The sequence below is a fragment of the Tupaia chinensis genome, unplaced genomic scaffold, assembly GCF_000334495.1.
Source record: "Tupaia chinensis unplaced genomic scaffold, TupChi_1.0 Scaffold000066_1, whole genome shotgun sequence".
Classification (NCBI taxonomy): Eukaryota; Metazoa; Chordata; class Mammalia; order Scandentia; family Tupaiidae; genus Tupaia; species Tupaia belangeri.
Window position 1 is genome coordinate 4,390,641 of NW_006159525.1, and position 19,367 is coordinate 4,410,007.

General features: G+C 43.6%; 1 protein-coding gene across 2 annotated transcripts in view; it reads right to left on the reverse strand.

Moving 5' to 3' along the window:
* Positions 1-19,367, reverse strand: part of DOK5 (docking protein 5) — a 169,300-nt gene that overhangs the window by 19,166 nt on the left and 130,767 nt on the right. For both annotated transcript variants that reach the window (XM_006141894.2, XM_014582300.2), the window contains one exon: positions 16,662-16,797. In XM_006141894.2, coding sequence (XP_006141956.1) covers positions 16,662-16,797 — 136 coding nt within the window. The remainder of the gene's footprint in view (positions 1-16,661; positions 16,798-19,367) is intronic.

The following is a 19,367-nucleotide window of genomic DNA, read 5'->3' on the forward strand; positions in this document are numbered from 1 at the left end:
GAAATAATAATAATAAAAGATAGTGCTGGGGCCAGCAGGTGGTGTAGTGGTTAAGGCACTAGACTCCCATATGACCAATGACAGTTCAAGTCCCAGACTCGGCAGCTTGAAACTCACACCAGGTGTGTGTACATGTGTGCCTAAACTCCCAAGAGGAGAATAGAGGAGAAGGGATTGTGGGGTGGCCACACCCCCAAGGGGCTATTTCTCACTTTTCCTCTCACTGTCTTTCTCTGCCTCTCTAACAAGTGCACACACCCTATGGCAAAGACCTTAAAAAAAAAATAGTACTAACGGCCAGCCATATGATTGTTAACTTGGCAGTTAGTTCAATTTTACATTCATGTATTCTTATAAAAGTAAATAGGATTTAAAAACCAGTCCCTATCTCCAAAGATAGTTGTGAAAATGAAATAAAGCATGCATACTCTGAAAAGAGCCAGATGGAGCTGCTTGTTTCAACCCTAATTATCCCTCAATTAGGCTGAGCCTCCTAGCTTGGCTCTGCTTATGGGCTCCTGGGCCCCCAAGTCCTGCTTTCTCCCTCACCCCTCTCCGTAAATTCTGGGCCTGCGTTCTTCGGTTTACTCATTCTATCCATTTATATATATGAGCACTCTTTATAGCCCACACACTCTGCTAGGAGCTGGAAACATAACAGTGAGTAAAATCTAGCTCCTCTGCTCCCCACGATTTCTCAGCGTAAGGCCAGAGAGCTGACTGGAAGCCCAGCTTTGGTCATGCCATGGTCTGCACCACAATGGTGCCCCTTCTGCTTTGGAGGAGAGTAGCCCTTCTTCCAAACAAGCACTTCCTACCGTCTCAATGGCCCTCCTGCATATATGCAGGGTCTTCAGGAAGTTCATGGGAAGGGGCTGGCAGGTGGCCTGGTGGTTAAGGCTCTGGACTCCCACATGGCTGACCGTGGTTCAGGTTCCATGCCTGGCAGCTTGCTTTCTCATTTTCCCTCTCTCTCTGATGAGCACGCATAACCTATAACAAACTTACAAAATAATAATAATAAAATTAAATAAAAAGAAGCTTATGGAAAATGCACTTTGAAAAAAATTATGCATGTGTTTTTAAATTGTGTTGCATCAAAAAAATAAGCTCATACTTTCACTCTATTTTCCACACACCTTCTCAAGTCCCTTATATACATAGTGTCTGCCATGATTCTTGGCACATAGTAAGCCCTTAATAAAGCTGCATGACATGACCAATGGATGAACTGACTGAAAGAATGAGTCATTAATGTCAGTGAGGAGCCTCCATTATCTGCCTTCACCTGGCCATTTTATCTTCTCTTACAAAAAGCCAGGAATAGCTCAGGTTGCTCCTGTATTTAGTAGGTAGCAAGCACTGTGCCAAGACATCTCCTGCCTTAACTCACCTGGTAAGGTATGTGTTAATACAGTGCACAGTCTCTAGAGGGGAAAGAAACACTGAGGGTGGTGAAGGAACTGGCCCAAGGGCACCCAGAGGCCCAGCCAGTGTGGAAGACCTGGCTCTGCTCCAGAGTTGCAATTTGCAACACGGTCCTACTTATCTCTTAGAGAAAATATTGGGATGTTATGAAAACCCTAAAGGCTGGGCTCAAATCTATTGTGATCAGGATAATAACAGGCACCTAAATATTATTTCAAAACCTTAGAGAAATAAAAACTGGCCGAAAGTCTGGGCTGCAAGGAATGCCCCTACTCCCACAAAGAATGGGATAGTAGAATTTTCACCAGGCCTGTCGACGCCCACTCTCCCAGGGGTCTTCCAGCAAGTGGGAATTAACTATTTGTCAAACACGGGGCCTTCCCTAGAATGCCTTTCTAATGAAACCCATTCTCCCGGGCTGCCCAGTCCCCATGCCTGCTCTGACAGATGGGGGCAGAAACCACCGTAGAGCTGTCTTTACTTTCTCCAACTCTTCTCCTTTGGGCTGGCCTTTGCAGGAGCAGTGTTGGGTGTTCCTATCATCACAATGTTACCGAGATACCACAGAACAGGGCTGAGCTGTCAAGGAGACGGAGCACGCAGGGGCTGACGTTCTGACGTTACAGAGAAACAAGAGAAAGTGGGCAGGAGAGAGAGGTTGCTTTCCTGCCTGGGAAAGAAAGGCAACAGAGACACAACTTGGTGAGCAGAACTCTGGCTAAAACAATGCCTCCGCTGTGGCTTACAGCTTTGACAAGGCAGACTGTTTGTGAAATCCACCAGTTGGGGCCAAATTTCCAAGTGCAGCATTTTGCTGAGCACCAGATGCACTCCAATGGTTATTTTCATGGGAATGAAAGCGATTTGCATCCATTTATTCTGAGCCATCTGAATTCTCAGCTACATGCAGAAAACACAATCATTGCTCCCTTTGCTTCTGGTACCTTCTTGCGCCTCCTCCCTCCGGAAATCATCTCCTCCACGTGAACATCAAGGCAGCTCTCTCCAGGGCCTGAGTTTCCAGTCTTCTAAGGCAGACTTACTGGAACCTGAGCCTTAGTTGACCTCTATTCCTTGATATTGAATTAGGTTTGTTATTCTTGCTTCATTTTTCATTTTCTCTATACTCATAAAATAATTAATCGGGTCCTTATTTTATCCATTGAACAAACCCAGACCCCGAGCGCATCAGAGACAAATGGGGCCTTGTCCTGCCTTCGGGAGGCTGACAGTGTCAAGGAGAGTTGCTGCTTACTCGGAGATCAGCTTTTAAAGTTAATGCACAAGACACAAGTCCCATCTGGTCAGAGAGACCCTTTAAACACAGGCCCACACTCAATGGAAGCAGGCATTTCTGTGAAAAGATGCCACATGTGTGCCAGAACCAAGGGGAACTCCCGTTTCTTGTCTGGGGCTCACTTTGGGCAGAAGTTCAGAATGGAAGGGTGGGCTGGCGGGAGGAACCTCCTGCACCAAATAAAGCATGCATACTCTGAAAAGAGCCAGATGGAGCTGCTTGTTTCAACCCTAATTATCCCTCAATTAGGCTGAGCCTCCTAGCTTGGCTCTGCTTATGGGCTCCTGGGCCCCCAAGTCCTGCTTTCTCCCTCACCCCTCTCCGTAAATTCTGGGCCTGCGTTCTTCGGTTTACTCATTCTATCCATTTATATATATGAGCACTCTTTATAGCCCACACACTCTGCTAGGAGCTGGAAACATAACAGTGAGTAAAATCTAGCTCCTCTGCTCCCCACGATTTCTCAGCGTAAGGCCAGAGAGCTGACTGGAAGCCCAGCTTTGGTCATGCCATGGTCTGCACCACAATGGTGCCCCTTCTGCTTTGGAGGAGAGTAGCCCTTCTTCCAAACAAGCACTTCCTACCGTCTCAATGGCCCTCCTGCATATATGCAGGGTCTTCAGGAAGTTCATGGGAAGGGGCTGGCAGGTGGCCTGGTGGTTAAGGCTCTGGACTCCCACATGGCTGACCGTGGTTCAGGTTCCATGCCTGGCAGCTTGCTTTCTCATTTTCCCTCTCTCTCTGATGAGCACGCATAACCTATAACAAACTTACAAAATAATAATAATAAAATTAAATAAAAAGAAGCTTATGGAAAATGCACTTTGAAAAAAATTATGCATGTGTTTTTAAATTGTGTTGCATCAAAAAAATAAGCTCATACTTTCACTCTATTTTCCACACACCTTCTCAAGTCCCTTATATACATAGTGTCTGCCATGATTCTTGGCACATAGTAAGCCCTTAATAAAAAGTAGCTGCATGACCAATGGATGAACTGACTGAAAGAATGAGTCATTAATGTCAGTGAGGAGCCTCCATTATCTGCCTTCACCTGGCCATTTTATCTTCTCTTACAAAAAGCCAGGAATAGCTCAGGTTGCTCCTGTATTTAGTAGGTAGCAAGCACTGTGCCAAGACATCTCCTGCCTTAACTCACCTGGTAAGGTATGTGTTAATACAGTGCACAGTCTCTAGAGGGGAAAGAAACACTGAGGGTGGTGAAGGAACTGGCCCAAGGGCACCCAGAGGCCCAGCCAGTGTGGAAGACCTGGCTCTGCTCCAGAGTTGCAATTTGCAACACGGTCCTACTTATCTCTTAGAGAAAATATTGGGATGTTATGAAAACCCTAAAGGCTGGGCTCAAATCTATTGTGATCAGGATAATAACAGGCACCTAAATATTATTTCAAAACCTTAGAGAAATAAAAACTGGCCGAAAGTCTGGGCTGCAAGGAATGCCCCTACTCCCACAAAGAATGGGATAGTAGAATTTTCACCAGGCCTGTCGACGCCCACTCTCCCAGGGGTCTTCCAGCAAGTGGGAATTAACTATTTGTCAAACACGGGGCCTTCCCTAGAATGCCTTTCTAATGAAACCCATTCTCCCGGGCTGCCCAGTCCCCATGCCTGCTCTGACAGATGGGGGCAGAAACCACCGTAGAGCTGTCTTTACTTTCTCCAACTCTTCTCCTTTGGGCTGGCCTTTGCAGGAGCAGTGTTGGGTGTTCCTATCATCACAATGTTACCGAGATACCACAGAACAGGGCTGAGCTGTCAAGGAGACGGAGCACGCAGGGGCTGACGTTCTGACGTTACAGAGAAACAAGAGAAAGTGGGCAGGAGAGAGAGGTTGCTTTCCTGCCTGGGAAAGAAAGGCAACAGAGACACAACTTGGTGAGCAGAACTCTGGCTAAAACAATGCCTCCGCTGTGGCTTACAGCTTTGACAAGGCAGACTGTTTGTGAAATCCACCAGTTGGGGCCAAATTTCCAAGTGCAGCATTTTGCTGAGCACCAGATGCACTCCAATGGTTATTTTCATGGGAATGAAAGCGATTTGCATCCATTTATTCTGAGCCATCTGAATTCTCAGCTACATGCAGAAAACACAATCATTGCTCCCTTTGCTTCTGGTACCTTCTTGCGCCTCCTCCCTCCGGAAATCATCTCCTCCACGTGAACATCAAGGCAGCTCTCTCCAGGGCCTGAGTTTCCAGTCTTCTAAGGCAGACTTACTGGAACCTGAGCCTTAGTTGACCTCTATTCCTTGATATTGAATTAGGTTTGTTATTCTTGCTTCATTTTTCATTTTCTCTATACTCATAAAATAATTAATCGGGTCCTTATTTTATCCATTGAACAAACCCAGACCCCGAGCGCATCAGAGACAAATGGGGCCTTGTCCTGCCTTCGGGAGGCTGACAGTGTCAAGGAGAGTTGCTGCTTACTCGGAGATCAGCTTTTAAAGTTAATGCACAAGACACAAGTCCCATCTGGTCAGAGAGACCCTTTAAACACAGGCCCACACTCAATGGAAGCAGGCATTTCTGTGAAAAGATGCCACATGTGTGCCAGAACCAAGGGGAACTCCCGTTTCTTGTCTGGGGCTCACTTTGGGCAGAAGTTCAGAATGGAAGGGTGGGCTGGCGGGAGGAACCTCCTGCACCTGGGGTGTGTGTGGTACTTGGCTCGGTTGCACTTCGCCGAGCAGGTACAGTGAACTGTGTGTATTTATGTAGTGCCTCATGTTCCTCCCAAGAGTTCGATGTGGTCATGCTTGCTCCATTCTTTGATTTTGCAAATACCACCATGGTCTTAAAAAAACAATAGCTCTCAGCTCCATTTCCCCCAAACTCCTGGTGTGGCCTATTTATATCCCCATTGGTTCAAGTGAGTCTTTTTCTCCTGGCCCACCCCACAACATTTTGTATGCATGAAAAAAAATCATTACAGTGGAACCCTTCAGCAGCATCTTACTATATCCCCTCGTGGAGCCTTGAAGGTACAGGTGAACTATACAGAACACTCTTAGTATCTTCCACCTACTACATATGAAGGTAAGAAAAGGCCAAAATGCAAAGCTCAGTAACGATATGCAATCCCAGACAAGTATCCCCATCAAATTCTGGCTCAGCCTTGAAGCAGAAGCTGCCTATCTTTAGAACAGGGCTTCTCAATCTCAGTACTTAGTGATGCTTTAGACCAGATGATCCTTTGTGGTGGGGGCTGAGCTGTGCATTGTAAGCTGTTTAGCAGCATCTTGGCCTCCACCCACTCGATGCCAGGAGCACCCCAAAGCAAAATGACTTCCATTGAGAACTGCTAGTTTAGGGTGGCAACATGTGCCATTTAGTTTGGCTGTATCCTATTACCCAGACATGATTCTTAATCAGGGCTGGCTTCCCAAGCCAACAACCTGTGCAGCTGTCCAGTCCCCATACTTGGAAGAGGCCATATTTGATTTCATGTTCTGGGCCACCATCTTGAAATCTTACTAGTTTTTGAACAGAGGTTCTGCATTTTCATTTTAAACCAGGCCTACAAATCACATAGCCAATCTTATTCTTGATAGAGTCCATTTTCACTCTCAAAAATGTCCCAGTTTAGGAAAAAAACCCTATGGTAACAATTCTGATCATACCTAATAAGGCCTTTAAAAGTTCACCATGGGGACCAGCAGGTGGTGTGGAAGTTAAGGTGCTAGATCCCTATGTGGTTTGAGTTCTGGATCCTGAGGCTTGAAAATCATACCAAGTGTGCATGCATGCGTGTGTGTGTACATGCCCAAAATCCCAAGAGGAGAAGGAAGGAGATGGGATTGTGGCATGGCCACCTCTCCCTGGGGGTGATTTCTCACTTTCTGTCTCTGGTGAATGTCCGCATCTTATAGCACACAAAAAATAATAGGTAATTTTTGCCTTACTGGCTGAAAACTGCAAAAGCCTGGTTACTCTTTGATAGTATACTGTCCAGCTGGTTCGGTCAACAGGACTCCCATACTCAGACACACACTCTGAGTTTCCTATCAAACGGTTGGACACATATCCACTCCGACATCTTTCCCAGTAAGAACCAGCCTTTGCTACCAGAGCAATAGGCGTTATCATGAAGAAAGATACCAGGGAAGTAAATGTCCTGGCAAAAACATGAAGGATTCTAGGCTTCACGCTGTTCTCCTAGACCAGGGATGCCCATGTGAATGACTACACGGGCCATGCAGGCAACACGGATCAGTGAGGCCTTCTGGTTATCAACACAGCAGGATATGATAAGAATTACAAAAAATCAAAGTGTGTTAACCATCTCAAAATGGCAGTTGCTATTTAATTTTAAATCAGGCAGGCATGGTATTATCAGATATTTTCATTTTTCAAAAGACTGAAATCAGTATTTCATAAGAAATCTTCCATTTTTAAACACTGGGAAATTTAATGTCTGAGGGTTTAATCTGAGCCAGCACATTGTAGACCAAACAAAAAGTGGCTTACACATGTCAGCTCACGCCTCCCCCCATGACCTCTGGTCACTTTCACTCCTTTCCCCTTGTCTGGTCAGTTAAAACCTAGACCAATGTCTCTTTGCTGCCTAAAGTTGAGCTAGTAAACAACTTTGCCTCTTTTCCTGGATAGTTACATGTTGGTGGAGGATTTATATTCATGCTTAGATAGGTCCAAAATATACCCAGGCAGAGACCTATTAAGTGGCCAGTTTCTAGTTCTGTAAAAGCCATCCACTGGATCGCCCTCACTGGAGTTGTCATAGTTTGTGATCACCATCCTGGCTCCATCTCTGAATGCCCTCTTCACGCTGCGGTCTGCTCATCAGTCGCTGGACAGGCCTAATGCTTTCAGACCATGACAAAAGGGCCCTTCAGAGCAGAGCGTGTGTCTGCTGAAGCGACCACAAGCTGGAACCTCTTCTGAGTGATGTCTGTATATCTCCAAAAAGGACTGATTCTTGTTCAAATCAACAGTGGCCTCTGATTTAAATGGTAGTGATTTGGGATGATTGCTTTTGCCTTGGTAAGCTTCTAGGAGAAAAAGGTAATTCACGAAGGCTTGGAGGAGGAGGAACTGGTTAAATAAATAGTTTGTATACAATGTTTCAGAGCCAGGATTTAGAGTGAGAGACTAGGAATTATGGCCACAGATCCCTGTGGCCATTTTTGCATAGCCCAAACTAAGGATAGTTTTTACATGTTTAAAGTCAAAAGGAAGGAGGAGAAAGAAGGAAAGGAGGGGAAAAAAGGAGAAGGAGGCAGAGCAGCAACAGTAGCAGAAATGATATGTGGCCTACAAAGACTAAAATCTTTACTCTCTGGTCCCTTACAGGAACTGTCTTCCAATCCCTGATGGTGATGAATAAACCACTTATTGTCCAATTTCTCAGGTTACAAACTGCAGTGAGCTGATTTCATTCATACGTCAAAACTTGTCACTATCCTTTCTCTGTCTCCCTTGCTGTGATTGACACTGAGAAAGGAAGATAATGCCCCCGTGTCCACGTGGTCAAGCAGGTGAACCTATGGCCCTCTGCTCATGTGAACATCTAATGAGAAAAGCTCACGGCCTGCCGCCCTGCCCCATCAGACTTTCAATGCACTGCCTATGTTTCGTGTTGCTACATAAATATTGGTTGTAGAGTTTGTAAATAAAGCTACGATGTGTTAGCCTCAATTTATTTCCTTTTCCTATAGAGACAGAGTCATGAGGTAAAACGTCACTATGGCAAGGTACCAGGAGCTCTGGGGAGTGTGGGATCATACAGCGTGTCAGGGAAGGCAGCATGTCACAATCAGGAGACTGAGCGATTAGACCGAAGACTGCTCTGCACACTGCAAATTACTAGGTTGTTATGAGAAACTGAACAGGAAGTGCTCAGAAAATGAAAGGCTTTTGTTTGTGTTTGTGTTTTTCTCTAACACAGAAGAACAAAGTCCTATCAAGTTTAAGGAAGAAGCCAGGTTGGCTTCAAAGTCTCGGGGTTGAGGGTGCTGGATCCCACATGGCTGACCATGATTCAGATCTGGCCTCAGCCTGAAAAATACAACTCCATAAGTGCATGTGCTCAAAATCCTGATGGGATGGAGCAATGGAGGGAAAGGGATTTCAGTGTGACCACACCCCACTGGGGGGGTGCTTTCTCTCTCTGTCCTTGATGAGCGTATGTGCCATTTGGCAATAAAAATTTTTAAAAATCCGTAAGTTAAGCCTATTAGCCAGAGCCCATAAAATAGAAGTAAAACCTGACTTTTTTGTGGGGAGAGAGATGGGGACAGAAGAGGATGTTGAGTCGTGAGAAGTGTTTATACACACGAAACATCCTGTAAGGGGTTCAGTTTCTAAAGATGAATGATCTTGGTTCTATTATTTCTTTGATATCCTTTATAATAAAAAGATCTGTAGCAGTTACTTTTGAAACTAGGTGGAATATAAATTCATTTGGTTTCAACAACTGTGGAATTAGAACGCCACTTGGATTCTACAAAATCATTAGCAAATTTCATTTGTGATACCCAATTTGGAACTAAATCAATTCATTAAAGAAATAAACCAAAGAGGTGACAAAGAACAGCTCAGATTTCACTCTCAAACCTGTGCACATTCAGGGCTCCAGAGTATGGGGCAGAAGTCACCTTGGGGCCTGTGGGTCACCTAAGGGGTGTCCCGCCCCTGAGAAAATCTGCTGAACATCAAGCATCTTCCCTGGAGGTGCTGGCCTTGAAGGAACTTCTAAAACTGGCAGGCCCAGTGTGGAATGAGGAGCATCCCCCACACTGCCACTCCTTCTTCCAAAATTAGACTTCTGCATAGCCGCTGATCTCAAAAGTGGCAAAAATAGCTCCTGCTCCAGGGAGCACCGCGCCGTCCCGCCGTCTTCCTCCACTTCTCCTGCAAGGCCTGAGCAGCTGGGGACCTGGAGCTCCAGCCAGCCCACGTGTTCAACAGTGAGTCCTTCGCCTGCCACTCCAGGCTCCGCCCACCTTCTGCTAACAGGCCCTTCCAAGTGGAGTGAGTAACAATCAGACCTTGATTTTAAAAAGTGAGAAGGTGGGGGAGGAACTGTAAGATCCAAGATTCCTGTCTGGTGCCAAAACTACTGAAAGGAGATGGAATCACTGTTTTTGTTTTGTTTTTGTTTTTGTTTTTGTTTTTTTGCCTTTGTTTTTAATATTTTAGAGAGAGAGTTTTTTGCCATAGGGTACTTGCGCTCACCAGAGACAGACGACAGAAGTGAGAGATCATGACCAGAGGGGGAGTCCCCGCCACAGTCTCTTCTCTTGGAATTGCTGGGCACACATGAACACACATGCAACTGGCCTGAGTTTTAAGCTGCTGAGTCCAGGACTCAAACAGTGGTTGACTGCGTGAGAGTCCAGAGACGTAAGCATTACGCCATCTACTGGCCCCTGGAATATTGTTTTTAATTATTTAATTTTAACTTTATTTATTTATTTACTTACTTACTTATTTTAATTTGACCAGAGAGGGACAAAGCAAGAGCAAGAGAGAGAGAGAGTGAGAAAGCAAGCTACCAGGTCCAGGACTTGAACCACGGTCGGCCACATGGGAGTCCAGCGCCCTTAATCACCATGTACTGGCCCTGCTGGAATCACTTTTAACAGTGATTTATTAAAGATATGCTGCAAGTTGATGGATGCTCCTGAAGGGTGCCCAGATATTCAGGGTAATTTGAAAATGAAACACCAGGGGGATGATGTCCGTGAGGACATACAATGTCAAACCTTTCAGGGTGGGGAGATGAGGCTTCCTGGCCAGGAGGGGTTATTTAGGAACCAGTTTAGAAACCAGATAAAACTGCCTGCATCCCTGGCCCAGTGGCAGGGAGCTCTGTGGCTGCAGGTAAGTGACTTCCCTCTGGGAGCATCACTTTTCTCCTCTACAACAGTGATTTCTGCCAGGTCAAAGGTCATGAATAAAGTATGCTCTTCTATTATAAACGGGCCTCTCTGCTTCCTGCGGCACCTAGCAGAATATAGCAGGTTCTCAATAAACAGTTTCGAATGAACAAGTAACTGAGAATGGATAAATCTACCCCACAGAATTAGTGTGGTGATTAGAGAAAAAGCATGAAGGTAACTGGCATTTGGTAGCAGGCTCGATAACTGCTGACAGCCATTAGTACTGAGGAGCCCAGCACGTGGCAGGTGTTCAATAAATGGCATTACTAATAAGCACCATAAAGTAGAAAACACATCAGAAAGGTGAAAATCAAAGCACCAAATAAATAGTATTCCAGAAGTTTGCATGGCATGGGGGACAGAGACTAACATGTCTGTGTTCTCCCCTTCCTGGAGTCAGGTCCCCATACCCTGAGTATGGACAGGACTCATGACTCACTTTTAATCAACACCATATGATGTCATTTCCTGATGATCGACACATAGGACTGGGGACTCCACCTTGCAAGGAGTCTCTCTCTGGCAACTTTATGAAGCAAGTAGCTACACTGGGGAGACCCAAGTGGAGGGAACAGAGTCCCCTCCATCCCAGCCAGCAAGAATGAAAGTCCTCAGTGCTCCAACCACGAGGAGCTAAGTCCCACCAATAACCATGTGAGTTTGAAAGTAGATTCTTCCTCAGTCTTACCTTAAGATGAGACTTTGGCTCCAGTGGACAGCTGAATTACAGCCTCATGAGAAACTGGAGCAAGAGTCCAAGACCAAGTAAGCTATGCCAAGACTCCTGACCCACAGAAACAATGGGCTGATCAATGTGTGTTGCTTTATTGGTGCATAGTGTGTACTACTTTGTTACACAGCAGTATTAACACATGCAGTAACATATGCAGAGATACGGACAGCCCTGGGAGAAGTTTCCAGAGAAGAACCACTGGCTGAGAATAAGGACAAAGGGTGGTAGGGACTGCAGAGAGCCGAAGATCCCCATTCCTTTTCTTTTTTAAAAGAGATTTTTGCTTATAGGGCAAATGCTTTCACCAGAGAGACAGACACACACAGAGAGAGAGAGAGAGAGAGGAAGTGAGAAATCACCACCCAAGGTGGGTGGGCCACACCACAATCCCTTCTTTTCTACTCTCCTCTCAGGATTTTGAGCATGCATGGATACATGCCTGGCATGAGTTTTAAGCCTCTGTGTCTGGGACTTGAACCACAATTCACTACCTGGGAGTCTGGCGATATAACCATTATGCCATCTGCTGGTTCCTGAAAATTCTCATTCTAAAGAGGATAGAATTGCGGGGCATATCTAATTGTGTGAGATGAATGTTGCCAGATCTTTTTGCTTTCCAAGATAATAGAGAAATCTGTGTTTTATGTGAAGCCTCTTAATTTTTAAATGTTGGCCACTAACTTGGAGCAGCAGTTAGCTAGTTACATCATGCCCAGGGAGGAAGACATGCCTGGGGCCTTGGTTTGCAGATTGGAGGTCAGGCAGGGTTATCCCTGCATACTTGTTCCACACTGAGACCCACTGCTTCTAAGCTGCTGACTTTGTGCCTTTGATCCAAGATACTTGTGAGGGTTAGAAATACGTGGAAAATCCTTATAATGTTATCTGTTACACTGTGAAGACACAATACATTTTTATTTTATTATCATTGATATTAGTATCTCTTCTATGACTGTTACAACAAATTACTACAACTTGGTGGCTTAAAACAACACAGACTTACTAGCTTACAGGTCTGGAGGCCACAAGTGTGAAATGAGCTTTCCAGGGCTGAAGCCAAGGCATCCATTGGGCAGGTTCCTTCTAGAGAGACTCAGGGAAAATCCAATTCTATTCCTCCTTTTCCAATGTCGAGTGGCCACTTACCTGCCCTGGTTCATGCTCCCTATTCTAGCTTCAAAGTCAGCATGGCCTCTTTAACCACCTCCCCGCACCCCACCCTGGGCTTGGTCATCACACTGCCCTCTGTCTGACTCTGCTGTATCTCCCTCTGATAAGGACTCTTGTGATTACAATAGGCCTCCGTGGATAATTCAGGATGACTTTCCCACCTCAAGATCCTTAACTTGACCATGGCAGCAGAGGGAACAGCTGCTGGCCCCTGAAGTCAGGACAGGAACATTTTTGGGAAGCCATTATTCAGCTTACTCTGACTATTGTTATTGTCATCTGACCCCAAGCCTCCTCTTAATGAGTTTTGGGATTCAGGGTCACAGGCTGATCCTGATCAATTCACTGGAGGCTGTAACTTCAGGGTGCCTTGGGGCCCATGGGGAAGTGATCTGTCTACAGATGCCTTCTGGGGAATTTTACATCAGGGGTGGCCAACACTGACTTAGGGCTTCTCAACAATGAGGCTAAGGACAGAGGTGAGTGTCACCACCCTTTTCCAGCGATGCCCTCGACTGTATTAGAGAAACAAGGCGACAGTGGCCCAAAACGAATTCCAAATGGCAAAGATAGCCAGATGCATGTGGATACATTCCTAATAACCAGAAAATGCCAAACAACACCTAAGGAAGGTGGGCCAGTAGCCATGCTGGTTAAAATCCCTACAGAACAGTCTCAACACAATAATCTCAAATGTTGAAATCCAGAAAGATAAAAATCTCTATTGTCTAAAATCCCATAAATGACTATCCCAGAAGATTAAATCCCAAAAGGTTAAAATCCCCAAATCCAGAATCCTAAAATATTCTAATTCTGGAGATACAAATTGTGTACAGACTTTCAGAGAGTTCTAACCTGTTTTAAACTTTTTTTTTTTTTTTTGCAAACTTGACTTCATCAAAGGGCATTATTGTCATATTGATTTTGTGTGTAAGCATTGTGTATACACATAAAAGTGTTGACGCTTCCTTGGGGCCAGCAGATGGCAAAGTGGTTAAGGTATTGGACTCCCATATGGCTGACTATGGTTTGAGTACCAGACGTGGTGGCTTGGGAATCATGCTGGGTGAGGGTCCATGTGCACCCGAAATCCCATGGAGGAGATTGAAGGAGAAGGGATTGTGGCATGATCATCCTCCCTGGGGGGTGATTTCTCACTTTCCCTCTCACTGTCTCTCTCTCCTGAGAATGCATGAACCCTATGGCAAAAACCTTACAAAAAATGTTGACACTTCCTCAATAAATGAACACATACCCTTTTCATACTTCTGCATTTTTGAAAGAAAATTTCTTAAGATCTTGGCTCTTCAGGTTTTTAATTAATCTCATCAAACAATTCAGGTCATCCATCATGGTACTTAGGATAACCAAACTCATAAGGTTTGGTGCACAAAATTGCCAGCCACAGTGGTAGACTAAGCATCCTGTTCTTCGGGGCCAGAAAGCGGCATAGTGGTTAAGATGCTGGACTGCCATGTAGTTGACCAGTTTGAATCCTGGACCCAGGGGCTTAAAATTCCCACTGGGCACATGTGTATGTGTGTCCAAAACCCCAAGAAGAGAATGGAAGAGAGGAATCTGCAGTGTGGCCATCCTTCTGTGGGGAGGACTTCTGTTTTTTTTTTTTGTTTGTTTGTTTTTTTTTTGTCTCTGTCTCTGACAAGGGCACATGACCTATGATAAAAGTCTCTCTTAAGAAACAAGTTTTTTGTTCTTTGACTTTCTTTATGAATACCATTACCTGCTCAGGACTGTTAAACTCCCACCATTGTCATAAGTGTTTGTGCTTGCAAAAATATTTCATCACATGAAGAGGACTATGAAGTGTTTTGTCATGTTCTTATGTTTCTCAAATAAATTCCCTTCTAAAAATGTACATAAATACATTTTAAAAATAATTTTTAGTAAATATTTTCTCCAGAGTTTTATTTTTGAAAATTTAATCTTTCAAGATATTTGGATATAGAAATGTTCATCTTTAGGGATTATGTTCTTTTGGGATTTTAGACTGTAAAGATTTCATATGTAAGAGATTTTTGATCTTTCGAAATTTCAACTTACGGGATCATATCATTTGGGATTTTTGTCTTTATGGACAATGGCCCAAACTTGGCCAGTAGTATTGTCCTCACTTCTTTCTTTTTTGTTCCCTTAACAGGGACGGACTGAAGGACATCGACTGCTTTTCACCATCCCCAGTTTAACTTCCTTGTGGTTCTGATGCCATTTTGAAGCTGACTCATTTCCACCTAAGACAGGATGTTGTTACTTGAAAATCACATTCATTTTATAGAACTTGCTAAGCATTACAGCAAATTAAGAGCAAGCAACATTATTTTCTCGTTAAATTTGCAAAGGGATGATCTGAACGAATTACTCATATTCCTAATTAATTTTTACAGAAATAATGAGGAGGTTGTAAATGGAAAAACATTTGCATGCACGTACAGAACTCGCCTTTCAAGCAGAAAACAATTTATGCTAATAGACAGATTTGCAAATAAGGCAATCTTAGAAAAACTTCAGGTACTTAAAGGCATCTAATGGGACAGCTACACAACACCAGTGCAATGAAGTGTTGCCATGGAACCTGTCAGTGACTCAGATTCGACTTCACAGCCACTTCTTTCCCTCTTTCCTCTCTGTTCTTTCTGTTCCCTCTCCTCCTCTTGTTTCTTTCTCTCTCTTTCCCCATCCACTGATCTCTACTGCAGTACTCAGAATTGGTGAGAATATGGGGAAAGGGATGCCAAGACAACATTAATTCACAAAGAAAATATTTCTGTAAGGCTATGTGAAAAGAAAATAGAATTTTTTTGTTTGTCTGTTTGTTTATTTATTTGTTTGTTTTTTTTTTTTTTGAGAGGTTTTTGCTATAGGGCGCGTGTGCTCACCAGAAAGACAGAGAGAAAAAGAGACATAGAAAGCGAGAAATCACCCCCTGGGGTGATGGCCATGCCGCAATCCTTTCTCCTCCATTCTCCTCTTGGGATCTTGGGCACGCACGCACATGTGCCCGGCTTGAGTTTAAGCCATTGGGTCTGGGACTCAAACCATGGTCGACTACATGGGAATCCAGCAACATAGCCATTACGCTAACTATTGGTGCCAAGTTCCTTTTTTCTTAGGCAGATTTTTGCTATAATGCGTTTGCACTCTCTGGAGAAACAGAGAGAGACAGGAAGTGAGAAATCAACCTTTGGGAAAGATGGCCATGCCGCAATTCCTTCTCCTCCATTCTCCTCTCGGGATCTTGGGCACACAAGCACACGCGCCAGGCATGAATTTTAAGCTGCTGTGTCCAGGACTGCATGGGAATCCAGCGACATAATCATTACACCAACAGCCTCTGATTCACCAATGAATTTTTGAGAATGTATCTTAACAAATAATCACTGATACACACAGACTGAACACTGAGCTGAAGAAAGTTTTACAAATCTGTGGGCTATTTAACATAACATTCTAAAACCATGACACATTATGTTGAGATGATTTTGAATGATACAGAAAAACGTAGACACGTTTTTACAAACACCGAGTCACAAGCAATGTATTCGATATAATTCTATCTCCTATATACACAGAGTTAAAATAATGGAAAGCGACACTCTCCAAATTAGCAATGAATAGAGTCCTGTGTGGCTTTGGACATTTCACTCCAGTTTCCTTTGGCCCTTTTATTTTCTCTGGAGTCGTTAACATTTGGAAGTATAACTTTGGATACAGCTAAATATCAGGTCTTCAGGAAAGCCATGGAGTATTTTTCTATGCACAAATGTATCATGGCTTTTCCAACGACCCAGGATGTAGCCGTAGATAGATAATCCACACAGCTGCGTGCACAGATGTCCACACACACTCAGATGGCTCTTCACATAGATATGCAGGTACAATCACTGAGTCTCAAAGCCACGGAGGGGACCGTTTGGTCACGGTGTTACCAACCGGTCCCTTCTGACCTTCCAAGGACGGCATTTAAGCTGAGCGAATCTCTGGAATACAGGACTAAATCATCTGCTCTAATAATGCTAACCATATTTCTGCAACACAAAGACGACATTTTACAGTGGAATGCTCTGAATCATAAGGAAGAGATTCCAAACGTACCATTGAATTTTTCACGCTCTGTAGCAAGCGCTCATGCTGCTCGGCTATCGCCAGGGCAGCGGAGTGGACTTTCTGATAGATGGCTTCCCCATCTCGCGTCTGAAAGATAAACAGCCCTTCACCACTCTCACACATCCTGTAAAACAAAACAAACAGCTTCTGAAAATCCAGCTCCCGGATGGGCAGTCCGCGAGAGCCCAGGACGCTCCTGAGGCTGTGCTCACCTTTCTCTAAGGTGATCAGAATCCTTGTTCACATTTGCCAAAAGTTCACTAGAATCCAAACGCTCAAAACATCCAATTAATTGTTATGAATAAGGGCAAGGAAGCAATAACTCGAGGTTAACACGTGCTCAGATGCTTTTTAATCACAAAGCACAGTAGACAGTTAATTAAAAAGCTCTTTCTCGATTCTCATATAATCTCTCTACTTCCCTCACTACTTTCCAAGAGGCACACCTGTGCAGGTGAGCACCCTCCTACAGTCTCTGAACAACGCCATCAGGAACCACGCCAGTGCGCTCAGAGGCCAAAGGAGGATTTGACATCTCTTAGATTCTCTTCTAACTTTCCCCAAAAACAATAGCCTCAAGGATTCTTTTATTTCTGAAACCCAGATCAAATTTTACTCACACTTCTAATCAATATAGTGAATTAAATGCAATTTATTTTTGTTTCTTGTTTTTTGGGGTTTTTTTGAGAGACTTTTTGCTATAGGGTGCATGCACTCACCAAACAGAGAGAGACAGAAAGCGAGAAATCACCCCTAGAGGGAATGGCTACGCTGCAATCCCTTCTCCTCCAGTCTCCTCTCGGGATCTTGGACACACATGCACTCATGCACACAGCATGAATTTTCAGTCGCCATGTCTAGGACTCGAACTGTGGTAGATTACGTGGGAGTCCAACAACATGATAACTATGCCATCTGCTGGTCCCTGTTTTTGTTTTTAATGAGCATGACTGTGATGAATTAATGCAGGGAACCTAAGAGATGTTCTTCAAGGGAAGCTGTATTTGTTCGATAATGTCATGTGTTCAGAGGACCATCATTGCCTCAAAACATTAAAAAGCAGAAATGAATTACATTAATAAGGGGGAGATCGGTACACACAATTAGGCAAACATGCATTTTCACTGAATATACCTTAGCATGTATATAACTATAAAAATATACTTAATCACTACACATATTTTCAGAGAACTTGAATAAAGTATGCAGAAACATTTTTTAAATCTCCAATTTTATTATTTACATATGTAAACAGTTAATGAAGGGGTTGTTTTTGTTTATTTGCCTCAGAGAATTCATTATTCAAAGAAATAATGCCGCTCCTACTTCAGATTCTCTTGCTGAAAAATTGAACCAAGCTTTAGAGCTTGGGTCTCACTTACACCTGAAGAACTCGTTTAATGTAACATGAACACTAAGCAAAGTTCCAGCCCAAACCACTGTTAGTTATTTTTTTCTACCCCAGTCTACACAATTAATGTAATAGAACAGCAACAAAAATTTGTCCCTAATTCTTCACAGTTGGCTTGTCTACCACGGCCATATGGCAGCTTTCTGTATATACGATATGATTTAAGCAACTGTCAAAACCATGCATCTTAAATTTCACAAATATGGGCTATGTGAAAAGAAAAAAACTTTCTTTAAAAAAGCTAAGCTAATATACAGAACTAGCTCATCGGGTCGATCACGTGGTTTTAAATCTTACATCATTCTAATCCAATGAAAAAGTAAAAGGAAAGTTCAAGTCATTTTCAATCAATTCCCATTTTATCCCTGATGTCATCCTAAAATCCTTCACTTATTTAAGCCACCATACACACTCGTCTTTACTGCTTGGCAAATAATTGTACCAGGTTTTATGACTTTCCCACATCTTCTTTTTTCTATCAAATATGGAAATGTTAATTCATTAGGTAAATGAAGTAACTAACCCTAATCTTAACCTTTAAGAGGAGGAGGTATTTTAAGACAGGAAGCATACAAAAATAAAATAGTTTCTACTGCCTTGTTTTTAATATTGGTGCTATACAATGCTTAATCTACATTATGACTCATTAATCGGCAAGCTACTCTTTGAAAATCATTCTTTCATCCACTGTCCACCTTTGATAAACATAAAAAATCCACATCTTTTCTTTTCTTTAGGGTGCATGAGCTCACTGAAGAGATATAGTAACAGGGAAAGTGAAAAGTCATCTCCCAGAAGGGGTCCTCAATCCCTTCTTCTTCATTCTCCTCCTGGGATTTTGGGCATGTATGCACATGCACCCAGTGTGATTTTCAAACCTCCAGGTCTGGGACTTGAACTGTGGTTGGTCATATGGGAGTCCAGCATCTTAACTACCATGCCACTTGCTGGCCCCCTACACAAATCTCCAAGTAAATACTTAAATAAGAAACAAATGAGATCAAAACAATTATGGTATCAATCATTATTCTTAACAATGAGTAGATTTTCCTCACTTCTACCCAAAGATCTGGAATGAACAAACACACACACACACACACACACACACATGCACACATGCACACACACACACACACACACAGCTCACCACTTACAGAAAAGACCAAAAGTCACGACCTCATATTCCACTGAAGTATGGGCAGAGACCATGAATGGATAAACTTGCTCAACCCACTACAGTACGTAGCAGAGGAAGCGTATAATGGAGAACACGGGTCCTGCTG